At 46.7% G+C, this 15,881-nt stretch overlaps 1 protein-coding gene across 2 annotated transcripts in view; it reads left to right on the top strand.

Annotated features, from left to right (window-relative positions):
* Window positions 1-1,672: 1,672 nt before the first annotated feature.
* Window positions 1,673-15,881, top strand: part of LOC144109429 (solute carrier family 4 member 11-like) — a 79,495-nt gene continuing 65,286 nt past the window's right edge. For both annotated transcript variants that reach the window (XM_077642223.1, XM_077642222.1), the window contains exons 1-3: window positions 1,673-1,850; window positions 2,165-2,205; window positions 10,226-10,360. In XM_077642223.1, the coding sequence (XP_077498349.1) occupies window positions 1,682-1,850; window positions 2,165-2,205; window positions 10,226-10,360 (345 nt within the window). In that variant the 5' untranslated portion in view covers window positions 1,673-1,681. The remainder of the gene's footprint in view (window positions 1,851-2,164; window positions 2,206-10,225; window positions 10,361-15,881) is intronic.

Genomic DNA, 15,881 nt, shown 5'->3' with positions numbered 1-15,881 from the left:
CTTTACTGGATTTTAATATAGCGCGTCTACCATGGTCTTTATACGGCTAGTCACGCCGCCTTCCGAAAATCGTGAGGCGGACTGAACAACACTCTTGAGGGGCATAGGAGGAGGAGGAGGAGGAAAAACATTTATTTGTGCTCTAAAAAGAGTAATCTTCGCGGTCTTCAGGTCGTTTCCTCCATCCTCAGACGGAGTCTTCCACTTACTTTTTCAGGGTCGGTTCCCTTAGTCCAGGGCTCCGGTGAGGAAGGCTGTCAAGCGAGCTAGCCCTACTAGTCGACGTGGAACGTTCAGGTGGTCGCTGGAGAGCATCCCCTCCCACTGTTCCACACTCGGGTTTTCTATGCTAGGAATTATGTCATTTTTCTGACATGCCCATGTTATATGATATCGAGTTGGCTTTTCTCCCCACCACGGGTATGTGTCGCCGTACTGTGTGGGACAGGCTTTACTAAGTATGTTCAGATACGGGAACGCGCCCGTTTGCAGTAATCGCCATGCTACTGCGTCTTCTCTGCTCAATTCCTTGCGCGGTGGTGGATATTTCATTCTCACTCCTTTGTAATTGTTCAATGTTTCTGAATAGCCCTGGAGTACCGGACTGGGTTCCTCGAGGTCGAGTGAGTTGGACGCTCGGTTAGTGTGTCCTCGAGATATCCTGTTAGCCTCTTGGTTACCCTGTATCTCGGTATGCTCTTGTAACCATACTATAACGTGCTGTATTTGCTTTTTGTTTCTTTGCTGCGTGTAGCTCGAGCAAAGAATGCGGATGTTTCCTCTTTAAGCGGCCATTGGCGGCTACCACCTTGCAAGAATGTGAGCGCTGTCCTTGAATATAGGTGCTAAGTATACTTTCTCTTTTCTTTTTTCTTGGGGGGGGGGGGGGTGTCTAGTTGGTTCATGACTGTGAAAGTGACGACGATACATACCGGAAGGGGACAAACGACTGGACAGCGGCGAAGCCCGAACCTATCTCGGAGTCATAAATGCTCACGTTGCCTTTCATCAAGGTCCTGAACTGCTAGATGGAGCACATTTCACAAATGCAGCTTGCCTGTCAGTGCTTGAACTATAAATACCTCGCTGTGTCTTAGTTCTCATCCACCAATTGAATAATATGTCCTTAAAGACTGCTTTCAACAGGTTTAGGAATTTTGTTCTAATTTTTTTTCACATCCACGGTGGTTCCCACTTCTATTAGTGGACCGAAAGCATTACATTGAACAGGTGCTTTTATAATTTTATCCCCAAGTGATTTCTAACAGCTTCCTCTATGTATTTTTTCTTTCGGTTGGTCTCAGCCCACGTTTATTAGCTTCACGAGGCAGGAGAAGTAATATTCATGCTTATTTTAAACCTGGGGCTGGATTTCGTGTCTATGTCGTTACGAGCGCCCCAGCACGCCCGTCTTGACGCTACAGCCGCACCCCCTAAGACCTATAGTCTCCCAACATCCTATCGGCCTCACTGGGTCCTGCCTCGACACCGCGGCGGGTCCGGTGCCATCGGGATGAAAGGAGACAACGTGAGGATGAGAGAGAGAGGGAAAAGAGGAAAGAAAGGAGGGAGGGAAGCTGGCGCTGGCGGCGCCGGCGGCGGCGCGTCCGAGAACCGCTCGGGGGCCGCATCGATTTAACGGCGGCGGCGGCGCAAAGGGGGGCAGCTTCGCCCTGGGAGGATGCCGGTCGGGGGTGGCGGCGGCCGTGAAGCCACCATGAGCGTCCGCCGTGTCCGCGGCTCCTTCAGGGGCTCGCTGCGACAATACGTGAGCGGGGAGACGGCCAAGCGAAACCCCGTGAGGCACTTCCAGTGGGTCTACCAGAACGACGAGTGGCACATTGCCTACGGTGAGTTCTCAGCCCGCTCTGCCCGCTTTGCCTGCCTGCCTGCCCCAAGAGCGCCGCGTACAACGGTGCTGCTGGTGGTAGAGGGGGGAGGAGAGGAGGGAGGTTGGGAGGTCGCGCGACCCATCGTGCGCTCCTTCTTCTGTGCCCGCTTTCTGAAAAGGAACTAAAAAAAAGATAAGAAAGAGAAAACAGCAACTAGCCTCGTGTACACTGAGTGACCACTGTTTCTAATCCCTGTTTCCCCCGTGTTCTTCCCCTTCTTGTTCCCCTTCGGTCCGCTCCTCGATGCTGCTGTCTTGCATCCGTCCCTGCAGACGACGGAGATGAGGTTTCCCTCATGTTCGCCAAGTTTGAGGTGAGTGTCGCCTTTGTCGCTCTGTCGCTCTAAAGAAAGACGTGGGGGGGCCTCCGCATTTCTTTGTTTCTTTCGTTCGCTCCACTTTTATTTTCTCACCGTTGCCTCCGAGAGTCTCGGAAAGAATGTCGTCGGAGGCTCCGGAAGGGTGATTCAGAGAGAGATGCCCCAAGAGAGAGAGTCCACCATCCTCGATCGTTACACAGCTTCCTGCCGAGTCTCTTGCGAAGGAATTTGGGAGGCGCAGAGGCAGTGTTGCGCTCAAGAACGCAGAGGGTGTTGCAGAGACTGCAAAGAAGGAACCGCGCGCAGTGGTGTCGTCGCGTGCTGGCGAGCCAGCCAGCCAGCCAGTCAGACAGCCAACCCGGGAGAGAGGGGCCAGGCAGTCAGCGGTGGTCGTCGCGTTAGGACTGCGCGCCGGACGTTAGAGGAGGCTGCATTTTATGATCGCCGATCAGCGGACAGCGCAACGAGATTCGTGTCGGGAAGAAGGCGTCCAGTTTTTTTTTTTTTCTAACCGTCGGAGAACACGGCGAGCCAGGCGAGCCAAACCGTGTGTGCGTGCTTTATGTACGAGCGATGAAGGGGGAAAACAGGGAGATAGGGAAAGGGAAAGGGGGAAGCAAGGAAAAGCAAGAAACGGGGCCCCGAGTCCGTTTTGCCTCCGGTCGACGGAGGGGGAGACCGTTTTGCACTATCGACTCGTCCTTACGCTGGAATACGACGCTGCCTGGCAGCAAGCTGTACGGTTTTACGATGAAAAAAGAAGGCGGGTTGCTGGGAGATAAAGGCGAAAAGGTAATAGGGTATCGCAATCTGAAGGGAAGGCGGGATAAAGGAGCTGAAGGACGGAAGAGGAATTGAGGAGGAGAGAGATGAGGGGAGGGGGATTGTTTTGTTGTCTCTGGGAAAGCGTTTTGTGTCGTCAACGTCGATCTTGTACCTGACAGAGACTACTTGCGCGCGCGCCTGGGTTATCTGCACGGCATGCACCTATATTACCCTCACCCGGGCAGTAGTGATTCTGCGCGGAAGACCGACAGGCGGCGTGTATATTTAAGTACGTGTAGCGTAGAGCTCTGATGTTTGGCCGTAATAGGGGCGCTGCATTACCGATTGCCGAGCGCGAAACGAGCATAACTCTGCAGGAGAACGCATGGACGGGCATTAAAAGATAAATCGAGCCAAGATCCTTTATTCTGTTTTCGTTTCCATTTTTTAGCAGAGCAAAAGGAAAAGAAAAGAAGGCTTCGGCAGAGGAATGTTCTTACCCGACGGTGTTGCGATTCGCGAAACGCGTACTCTTCAACGGGCGAACTTGTGTCTATTGGCAGTCCATCTCTCAGCCGCGCGCCCGCTAAAGAAAAAAAATATCTCAGCCGCGCGCCCGCTAAGGAAAAAAACTCTCAGCCGCGCATCCGCTAAGGAAAAAAACACACTAGGATTCATTGGTACGAAACAGCGCGCAGAGACGCGCAGAGATTCATTGCTGCCACGTAGCAATGAATCTATACCAAGTAGCCCAAGTAACCGTTCTAGCACTTAGTAGGAGGAAGGTTTCTTAAACTATTTGACCGGTTAGATGCTAGAGTTTATAGGCGTTAGGGTGATCGCGCGTACAGAAGCGTTCGTGGCGGTAGCACCGGTACGGCGGCGACCCATCAGAGCTGTTGCATCCCTCCCAGTCGGGGGAAAATCCGGAGCCTCGTTCTGTCTTCGGCGGCGTCCGCTCGCTTCGCTGGCGCCTGTGACCTACTTCCCCCCCTGATTGTTTCGGGCAACGGCGGCTGCGGGCCCAACTTTCGCGATCCCCTCAATGTCGGTCCAGAGAGGTATACGCATTGGGAACGTGAATCGATTTCCTCGCGAATGAAATAGTGCGCATCTGCGTGCAAGCGTGATGACTGTTTTGTCGATTTTCTTTTTTCGCAGCTCCTAGTTATAGTAACCCGCCGCAGTGGCTCAGTGGTTAGGGCGCTCGGCTACTGATTCGGAGTACCCGGGTTAGAACCCGACCGCGGCGGCCCCGTTTCGATGGAGGCGAAACGCAAAAGGTGCCCGTGTGCTGTGCGATTAGTTGTAACAGGGCAGAAAACTGAGCTAGTTGGTGTACGTTCATTATCAAAAAACCAGGCGCTAACAAACAACGACACGCGCTGTGTCCCTTTTGTGTCGTTGTTTGTTAGCGCCTGGTTTTTTTTTTCATAATGCTGTACGATTTCATTGCATAATAAAGATCCCCAGGTGGTCGAAATTATTCCGGAGCCCTCCACTACGGCACCTCTTTCTTCTTTCTTCTCTCAGTCCCTCCTCTATCGCTTTCCTTACGGCGCGTTTCAGGTGTCCGCCGATATGTGTGACAGATACTGCGCCATTTCCTTTCCCCAACAACCAATTTTTTCCTACTTATGCGTGGTAGTAGAGGCTGCTATCCAATGACATAACGCTTATATAACCTGACAGTGCGCGACTTCTTATTTTACCCTGTCGAAATTAACTTTTCACTGAAAGTAATTTTGCGTGGGAGCTTTTCAGCGCTCGAGTGAAGTAGTACCTTGGTCAAACGTCTTCAGGACACGTCGCTTGTTTCTCAGTCGCATATCTCACCACTCGTGGCCCCCGTGAAGACAAAAACGCCTTGAAACGTAAGGACGAAAGCTGTCGTCACCCTGCCGAGGTGAAGAGTTTCACGAACTCCATAATTACCCCCCCCCCCCCTTCGTTTCAAGACTGAAAAGAAACCATATATGGAGTAAATACTTTTGACGAAGACTCTACTTTTTCAAAACAGCGACTGAATGACGTCAGTGAGGTAATTGCCGTGCTGTGAAGGACTCCAATTCATGCATAAGTCAAGGAAAATATTAAATATTTTCTTGCGGTTTTTGTCCCTTTTCTTCATTTGGGATTTCTCCGGCATGGTTGACACGGAGGAAGTAGTAAATTTTGAGAGCGAAAAGCACTGAAAGCGATTACAAAAATAGGAACTGGAGGGTCCAATGACGTTCTGTTTCCCCACGCAATATGAACGAATTTCGAGGGGAGTTTTTCATTAATGTTCTCTTGTACTTCGAGTGAGTTGAACACCAAGAAATAAAGGAAAGAAGAATGTTGCAACTACTCTCGAAATAAACATGAAAGAATGCTATAGTGTCAGAAAGCTGTAATCAGACCTTTTTTTCGTTGTTGTAGATGAAACGGTCGAAACTCTCAGGGCACGATCGCGTAGCATACTGCTTCTGTAGTAAAATTATTTTTATCTGAATGCGAGTAAATTAGCAAACACTACGCGGGTCAAACATAAAGGAGTGAGACAACGTGCACAGATGGGGACAAACGGAGAAACAGGCTACGGAATGGACGATGGAAATGCCTGCATTTGTTTCAAAATTGTTTCTCTTCTGTCCTGGTTTATTCGCGCTTGTTCCCTCCGCTATGCACCATCAACATGCTCAAACAAAACTTTTAATTCGCGTCAACCACATTCAGGGTTAGCTTGCAAAACTCATTTATTGCCGTCATCGCAACAGACATTCTGAGTTCAGTCTTGGAGTCGACACTGAAGGCACGACGCGATACTTATGTCCAACGGCTCCTATGCTTGAATGTTGAAGAATAAATTTTACCAGCCGAAAACATGAGGAGAACTACACAGGACAAGACTGGACTAACAACTGACATCTTTATTTTACACATTCCTTCGAGTAACCAGCACGCATGCGCCAAGCCAAAGCAGACAACCACATTTAATCGCACAAAAAATCAATATCTTTCGTTGTCAGCCCAATAGATGGAGAACTGGCGCAAGCTTTCTATTGTGGACGCAAGATTATTCTTTTATTTTGTAGGCGCAAGATTCTTCTACATGTCATACCAACTGGCCCACCATTCAGCCTTGCTATGTTTGAATGGGACATTCGCAGACGACGGAGCTGCAGAGTAGTCATTTCCTGCTTCTTCGGGCTTTACGCTATAGGCAGCGCACATATAATAATTCACTTAACAGTGATCTTTACATTGCGTCTCTGTCTTTCCCTCCTTTCGTTCAATTACTTCATTTTGTCTCGCTAAATCTTTACTGATGATAGCTGCGATATTTGATGAACTGTCGTTTATAGAAAGAGCAGCGTTGCATGCTACGACGCTATAACAAAACATTTGCTTTTTGTCGTGCTGCATCCTCGTAGTGAATTATTCACCTTAGTTCCCTTCGGCAATAGCGCAAACATTTAAGCAGGGAGGGACCAGCACAAAGAAATAAAAATGAATGAGGTTATCAAAGCAGTTGGTTACGTTGCCTACGCCACGTTCGTTGAAGTTCCTGCCTGAAGTGAATCCCCTGTGTTATGAGCACGTTGATTTCTTGCGCGGACGTTCGACCTTTTCAGAAATTATATATGCTCATTATATATTTAAGAAATGAAAACACTTACGGAATATATTATTGCAGGACCTTAAATTTACAGCCTCTGCCTTTTTTCCTTTTGAATGCTACCGCAGAAGTGCCACGATGTATTAAGGAGATAATGCTTTCGTTGACTGCATGGTGAAGATTATTCCGTTCTTTTAATCTTGCCTCCTTAGTATAAGCACACAACGAGGTTAATGGAATATAAAATCCGAGGCCAGCTATGCCCCACCGCGACGCTAACAGAAGTTCACAAGCCTAGAAAACGTGAAAAAAAAAACGCTTTTAGTTGTCACAGTTGCTACGACATCCAAAAACCTCAGCGTTCAAAATTACCGCGGCGATTTGGAATGTTTGGTGCATATTTTTGATTTTTTAGAGACGTCAGAACTAGTTGGCGCTAGCGTAGGAAACCACCTGACACGCGAGATTTTGATGCACTTTGGACAAGCAGGTCAATATTGTAAACGAGCAGCATGTTACATCAACCAGTGATTTTCATACGGTGATTTTCATTTAAAACATTCCTTTTAAGTTACCTGAACGTCACCACTAACCACATACAGATGCCGGTAGTTAGTAACGTCCAGGTATGGTCGATTCGTATTACGCACCGCTTGTGTTAACGCGCTGCCGTTTTGTTTGTTTGTTTGTTTGTTTGATGGAGCGTCTACATAAATACTGGGTGTTTCATCTATAATGTTCTGAAACATTTAAAAGTAGGCTTTTTGAGTTGGAAGAACGCTTTTTATGGCATATCACTGTCAGCGGTGGGGCGCACCAGAATACAGCTAAGACGCGCTAACTATTAGGTTGGTTAACTAATTTTGTATTGTTTACTTTTAACTATTAATGTTAGTGTTCTTGTAATGAGATACGTGTAGCAGGCCGTAAGTAATATCCATATCAATTCCTAGATTTCGAAAACGTGGTTTACCTCGGCGCGGTGGCCCAACAATTTTTTTTTTTGCTTTTTGGACGAGTTACGTGCACTGGAGCGGTTGCTTTGCCTTCAAGCTTCTTGAAAGCGCGCGTATTTTGGCGCGATGTATCCAAAATTTGTTGGGTCACAGCGCCGAGGTAAACCGCGTTTTCTTAATTCTAAAAACTTATATAGATATTACTCGCGGTGAGCTACACGTCTCTCACTAAAACGGAGGCTAGAAGTAATTGTTAAAAAGTTCACTATTAAATATTAGTTAATCAACCTTCTGGTTAACACGTCCTAGTTGTATTCTGATGCGCTACACCAGTGTGAATGCTATGCCAAAAAAAGCGATCTTCTAACTCAAAAGCCTATTCATTGCAGAACATCCTAGGTGAAACACCCGGTATATGAGCATTACTGACAGTATAGGCTAGTCTGTGAGCGTAGCTGTAACGATCTTGTGCACAGCAAGCTAGGCACACAGATCGGAGCACTTTCATATGAATAAGGCCGATGTTCGTCCATATGGATACAGATGCCCACATCTGCGAGCTAATTTTCGTTGAGTGCAGGTTTACTATACGCCGAAGTATGCATCCTTGTAAAGAAAAACAAATTGCGCATATTCATCACAACATCAGCGGTTGTCATGCAGTGAACTAGGTGGGCTCGAGCAGTACAGTGGGCTTATTTATCAGTGTTCAACTAATCATATTTCGCTATTGTTTGTTGTTTCACAGGCGTCACCAAATAGGATGACACAACCGGCGAATCCTGAGCTTGAACATTCACTGCGCGCTTTGAAATTCTACAGAAATGTCGGCATTTCAAACAGGACGCACTTGTTGCTGATAGAAACTAGGCTATAGGAGCGCGGCTTAATCACACACCGGATGTTAGTCCGTCCTATCCCGGCAAACGTCGGGAAACATCGTCAGAGATGCGAAATTAGGCCTATATCTCATGTTCCGCTCAATAGGACTTGCCAGCGCTTGAAACGGGAGTCAAAGTGGAATAATGTGGACACTCCGTCGCTTTTTTGCCATTACATGAGCTTTAAATATATGCTTGTGCGACCTCTGCACTGACCCGGTCGAAAGCTTCTCTCCCGTGACGTGTCATCCAAGTTGTTTGTTGTAGAGCTTTACAACTGTGCGAACTTCGCGCTTTTGCCATTGTGCCACAGAAACTGCACTCGGAGGTTGAACTTGAGCATTATGGTTCTAGGTGCTGTAGACATTCATGGCGCTTTTGGGGAGTAATAGTGCGCGGTGAAAAAGAGAAAAAACAAAACAAATGGTAAACACAAGCACATCGGCTTGCGTATGTGTGTAAGTATCAGTTTTACGCGCAATTGTTGTCGGTTTTGAGGAAGACCATTGAGCCACAGGTCACGTGATCGACGGTGTTACGTGATCCGCTAATTGAAAGCCATGGCAGCACAGGCTAAAGTACACAAGGCAGTGGCATATTAAAAGATTAGATCACAGGAACAGGGTCTTCAATTTTTTGTCTCTATAATGGCCGGGCATCATCAATTCCTTAGTGATTAAGTACGTTTAAGATCACTGGAAGGTGCCGTTTTAGTTATTTAAAGGCATAATTCTTTTTAAGTGTAGGGAGGTATCACTTGACCATGAAACGAGTACTCTATGTAATGAGCTTTATGCTTAAGGGCAGTAATTCAACATAAAATTAATTATTTGATCTAATTGTCACCATTATGGTTTTAAATTTTGATTCATTATTCACTCATTCAGTCTATATTTTGAAAAGGCAAGAAAAAAAATTGTCTTTTCGGGAGAGCAAAATTATTGGAATTTAATATTTCTTTAAAAAAAAAGGCATTGCACTTTCTTCAGGTGTGTTTTTGGGGTGTGAGCTAGCCCAGTAGGAAAACATAAGATAAAAATTTCTGTTCTCGCAAGAAATTTTCTTTAAGGTTCTGAACATGTACTTCTAGTAACAAGAGATTTTTGTAGTAACAACATAAATTCGTGTAGTTACTGCATAAATGTACTGCGTAACTACAGACTACAGAAAAGTGCTAATGAAAGTATTACAGTACTACAGAACTACACTACAAAACAACAGAAAAATCTGGCGTTTATCGTATTTTTGTCGTATATCGTTTATCGTTTATTGTACTTTTGTCGTATATATTATCGTATATTTTATCGTATAAAATTAATCATTGCTCTTATTGTCACCAATACCAGCCATAAACATCTCATTCATTATTCACTCATTCCCTCTATACTTTGAAAAAAAAACAAGAAAAAATATTCTTCCTTTCGGGAGATGAACATCATTGGAATTTAACATTTGTAGAAAAAAAGACAATGCGCTTTCTCCACATGTGCTACAGAAAGACTACAGAAAGGTGCTAATGAAAGCATTACAGTACTACAGAACTACACTACAAGACAGCAGAAAAATGCGTCGTCTATCGTATTTTTATCGTATATCGTAGATTGTTCATCGTAATTTTATCGTATATCGTTTATCGTACTTTTATCGTATATTTTGTCGTAGTTTTGATACTGTTCTGCCGTTTTTTTTCGACTGGGAGAGTTTTTAATTGTCCTTTTGCGGCGAATTAACACCTGTCTTCTTCTCCACGCCCTCCACCCTGGCGTGCTGCTCCTGCTGCTGTGTGTGCCCCCGTGGTGCCGTGTCCACAGCGACTCCCCATGAAGGACTTCGGCGCCGAAGTGAGGGCATCCATGGACGTTGATCAGTTCCTCATTCAAGCCGTGCTCCTCCTGGACGTACAGGAGACTTCGCTCGAAGGCATCGTCGACAAGATGCTTCAAAAGGTACGTCACAACCCGAGGAGTGCAGAAACACGGTTCTACGTAGGCGGAGAAGAGTGCGAGCATCAGTCCCGTGTTCTGGGGGGAGTCCGGAGTTCGACTCCGAGTGAGACCGGCCATCCAGAGGCCTTGCAACGGGTACAAAGTCTCCCCTGACCTGGTGGTCATGACTATCCGAGGTGCTGGCTTTCCTCCGAAGTCCTTATTATTATTTCATTTATCGAAAGATCAAGCAGTGGGAGTGAAATGCCTAAAAAAAGTGGGCTTCGGCCCCCAACACGCGATAATTAAAAACATGTTGGCACCGCTGCTCTTTGGCCAAGCTCCACTAACGCAATTAAAAATCAGATCATCGCCGTATTGTTAATGAAGGGTCGGCGATGATCACGTATAGTTCCTTTGTGTGTGTCAAAATGAAAGGGCTCTTTATTTTGCATTGCCTTAAGCTGACTTCCGGCTGTCAGTTGAAAAAAAAAAGCTTTTTTTTTCAGTTTATTCCAGTTCTCTTCAAAAGACCCTACTGAAACTGTTGTCGGGAAAAAACATTCAGATCAAGGTTATTTCATTCAAGGCTGAGGAACGACAAAAAGCCAACTCTAGGTGAATTAAGTTATAATGCGAAAGGGATGATTAGTACGGGGAGATAATATGTCTTTTGGGGGCATGTACAGAGCTGAGACTAAATCAAACAGTTTGTTAAGGTGTGTGAGAGTAATCGAAGATTTCGAATAGGGAGTCGAATCTCCTTCTCGTCGATTATTCGAACGCCTCAGAGTATTTTCAAAATTATTTGAAACGAATCGATTATTTTCGCGACTTTTCCAATAGTTTTCGAATAATCGGCAGGCGGTTTGAATAAAGCCCCGCCCTATTTTTCTTGGACGACAGTCCTAAAAACGGACCACACCGACGCCGCGGCACCATCCTTCCGCGAAAAGTATGAACGGGATGAAGACTTCAGCGCCACTACGCGGTCCATTTGTGCGACGGGGTTCATAATGCTTGTACATGGCCTTTGAGACTAGACGACGCGCCAGGACTCAGGCAAATTCAGCCAAACCCTGCCTTGATGCTCGATCTCGGAGGCCATGCATGGCCAATACATAGGATGCCACGAGTCTCATTTCCTGTGGTGTGGCTCTAACGCCGGCGTGTGCCCACCGGTTTTCTTATAGGTACAAGGTTTTCTCCGACCTGCTACTTGCCTTTTCTGGGGATAAATGTTTGGGAAAAGTGTCTTTGACTAAACCAAGCAAATGGCAATTTTTCTGCACCTATAACTTGACGGTCCAAGAGTCATTATCTTACTTCGTGTTGAGAAACGTTAGTGGAGATTAATGTTCCGCTTTTAGCACCTATATCTTTAACTTCATAAGTTTCAAACTTATAGCACAGCACAGCGGTGCCACGACTGGTGCTTAAATGTCTTGTACGGCTGCTTGTTTCGTACAAATATCCGCACAAGTAGCGAATATTAGTAATAATAATCGATTCGTGCTTCATTCAGTTTGGAAAAAGTACAATTCGCACACCGGTGATTTTGTCACGACGCAGATAAAGGAACATGGGGCAAGCTATTTTCTACAGCGGGGCTAATTCAAGAAGTTGAGCTTGGAGGCGTAGAACTCTCAATTTGCCTCAATTTTCTCAATTTTTGTCGACCTGGTACTGATAACACGTGTTCAATACTATGTTTGCCTATCCGACTGTTGCTCTCTCCATACTTTTACACACCCGGAGTTTAGCATCTGGCGTTGCATCTTTCAGGACCGCCCCAGATGGACTGGCGATCGCACGGGCCCAACTTGTGCAGATACACTTTTTCACTGATCGTGCGTAGTATTGGCGATAAATTGCAGGGAATTTCCTATGCTATTCTCACGGGAGATTTAATAGAAGCTCGTGTATTCTGATAATGATGCAGACGCTATCTTCTTCATGTGTACTTCATCCTCTTCTTCATCTTCCTGTGCTTCGAAGCACACCTGGATAGCATAGGTATAGCATATCCACCTGCCTGGGTGACCGCGTAGACAGCATGGGCTTACAAAGACATGGGTGCTCATTACTGATATCCATGTGAGGTTGTACCTGGATTATTAATGCGTAAGCATTGCACGGCTATGTAGGCGGCTTCGGCGTGGACTAGATAATCTCGGTCCTATAACGGATGAACTAGTTGGTATATCGAAAAAATGACATCATCAGATAGAGCATCGAAAAAGGATGTGAAGGTGACAAAATGGTTAAGTTAGGTTAATTATGTAATTAATTACAGCCAATTAAGTAAGCGAAACGCTTCTGTGGACACCCGAACGGCGTGGACAGCAATTTGTCTGCACTGTAAACGTGGAAAAGAGCATCAAAGAAAATATAAACCAGTAACAAAATGGTCTATGTTGGTTAATTAGGCAAATAATTATAGCCAATTAGATCGAAAGCATGCTTCTGTGGACACCCGAACGGCGTGGACGGGAACTTGTCTGCACTGCAAAGGTGGAATAGAGCATCAAATACGCATTTAAAAATTTAAACAGTAACAAATATGGTCGATGTAAGTTATTTAGGTGATTAATTAAAACCAATTAGGCCGAAAAACGCGCTTACACTATTCTTCAATGCGAGTGCCGCAGTGATATCTTACGTCTTATTATCCAAACTACCTCTGATGCGCGGCCCCAAAACTACTGCCGCACAAATACGGCCAGCAAGTCATTGAATTCATGTGTGCCTCTTAGACCGCCGCTGTGGCTGACTGGTTACGGCGCTCGGCTGCTGGCCCGAAAGACGCGGGCTCGATCCCGGCCGCGGCGGTCAAATTTCGATGGAGGCGAAATTCTAGAGGCCCGTGTACTGTGCGATGTCAGTGCACGTTAAAGAACCCCAGGTGGTCGAAATTTCCGGAGCCCTTCACTACGGCGTCCCTCATAGCCTGAGTCGCTGTGGGACGTTAAACCCCCATAAACCAAACCAAACCATGTGTGCCTCTTAAAAAAAATACGAAAGGAAGCCTAGGAAAGGTGAGGAATAGTATTTTTGTTGGGCTAGTTGGTATTTCATGGTGTAGGTTCAAACAGCGTACATAGGCAAAGACGGGCAGTGATGAGCGTACACTGTTCGTACTCGACTGCGTACGCTGTTGGAACCTACATCAAGCTGAGGAAAAGTTAGTGCCTGGGTCGCTTTGGCAACAACTGGCGAACCTGCCCTCACGCACTCAATAGCGCTCACAAGAGAAAGAGCAACAGTAGACAGGTGGAAGGGCTCGATGGCGAGACACTTACGGCAGAACTTTTCCGCGGAGTTTACCGTAGTTTCGACAGAGTCTTGACAACGGGTTCGCGATAAGCACTCGCAGCGCCTGACGTGGGCTGCGCCCTGCGACCATCGGTCGCGTAGATCGCTCTGCAGACAAACCACGCGTATGGGCGGAATCCCGAGCGGGCTGCACTCTATAGATCAATTCTAATGGCGATCGCGGTGTTGAGAAACGGCCCCAAGTGATAACGGTTGTCGGTGCTCTGTTTGTGCTGGGGCCTGTAGCAAGGCTTGAGCAATACTCGATCAACGTTTTGCAATTTAGCGCGTCTACATTAGCTTCGATGTTTCCTTACGCTAAAAATACTGAGCCACCACCGGTACCTTGCGGTGCTGGCCCTGTCTAACGTGCTACCACCTGGATGTACATTGCCGGATATCCGGTCACGTGTTGTGACGTCACAGTGAATGAGCCTCGAGGACCCGCGCATGCGTAGGAGCAACAGAGCCTATTCTGAGCGTGCGCAGTAGATGAGGATGGCGGTGAAGCGTATACGGCGAAGCCTTATCTATATCCTCTTGACACTTGACCGAAAGTTAAGTTTTTGAGCATTAATCACAATATATATTATTTAAATCTAATTGCTTGCATGAACGTAGACAGAAACTTTGCAACCGCATGTACAACAGTTCTTCTCGACCTTTCTCGGTGTTCTTTTTGCTGCGGGTCCCTATGTCTTCAGAAACTATGAAGCAATGTATTGGTGCACATTTAGTTACATACATGCTCGGCATAATACATGCTTAAATTCAAGTTACAAATAAATCTATGCATGACGCGCAATATACTTGGGAGCTGTATGAGTGCTCACTAGCGAACAGGCAATGTGCACTGCGGTATAACACCATTCAAATCGATGTCGAGGTTAGACCAGTCGTGCCCTAGTTTCGGCCATCCTGTTATGGCAAACTTTCTAATCGCGTCTCCCACGTTCCTCTCAGATATTCCGTACAGGACACTCCTTTTGCGCCACCGACAAAGGACTTGATGCAGTGGCCGCGCTTTCAGAAAAAAGAAATAATAAAAGAGTGACTGGGAGAGAGAATTCTGCTGGACAGAGGGCAGCTGAATGTTCTAGGGCCACGGCATTAGCGTTCGGCGCCAATGTTTCATTCCGCGGGTCGATTTCTTGCACAGAGCGCACGGTAGCTCTGTTCCTCCTACGCTGTTAGATAGATGGTTGCTTATTTTACTTTTATTGGTGACGTCTCTAATGACCGAAATCGAACGTTCCCGGACAACGCATCTATAAACGCCCATTAGACGTTTGGCAGCAGTCTCTGGGCGGTAGCCGCATTGCAGCCGCATTGCAGACGCCCTCAGACAGCTTGTATAGTTGCGGAGCAGACGATAACGGCAAGCCGCACAGCGCGATTCAATATGGCGGCGTAACTTGTACGTAGCCGACGCCAACAATCGCGACACCGCCACATTCTACTGATTTTGACGACTTTCTTTTTGTCCGACAGGGGGCTCTGGGCCGTAAACCCGCATATCAGTTTTCCTCGTGGTAACCCGGCCTTCGTTTACCGCAGACACAGTATCTGTGGAGAGATGAACTAAAGGTAAAAGAAAATGCTACAGATAAAGGTGAACAAAGCCCTGTCGGTGGTGGAGGCAGGAAGGGGGTACGGGTGTACACATCGGCGGACGAAACCGAGCACTAAGTACGCACTGCAGGGCTCGGACAACCCTCTTCTAGCGCCATTTACATCACTGGCCATTTGGCCAGATGAATGAACTGTCATTGGCTTCGCAGCGAACACTCCCTCTCCCTTCTTTCTCCCTCTCCGTGACTCGAACAAGCAGACTGAGGTGCGTTCGAATATCGCGCAAACCACCAGCGGTGGGGGAAGCTGTTTTCTACGCCGCCCTGCCGGTGCACAGTCAATCGAATTTTCGATGACCGCGGCGTGTATTAAGTTTCCTTGTCGTTCTTCTGCTGCCCTTCTTTGCTGTCTGGTCGTCGTGGGCTCCTGTGTCGTCCGAAAAGTTCCAGCGGTGCGGGTTATTTGGCTTTTCGATTATTTATGTGCGATCGATAGCCGCTTATTGTTGCTGACGTTTCGAAAGTCGTCTGCAAGAACCGAAGTAAAAGTCGTCAAGGTGCTTCAGGATGGCTTTATGGCTACGCCAAGACGACAAACGCTAGACAAAAAAGTATATAAAAACATGACAACGTGCATTGCACTGAACGATGTGGTG

Source organism: Amblyomma americanum, chromosome 11, assembly GCF_052857255.1.
Source record: "Amblyomma americanum isolate KBUSLIRL-KWMA chromosome 11, ASM5285725v1, whole genome shotgun sequence".
NCBI classification, from domain to species: domain Eukaryota; kingdom Metazoa; phylum Arthropoda; class Arachnida; order Ixodida; family Ixodidae; genus Amblyomma; species Amblyomma americanum.
This window is presented reverse-complemented; position numbering and strand designations above follow the sequence as displayed.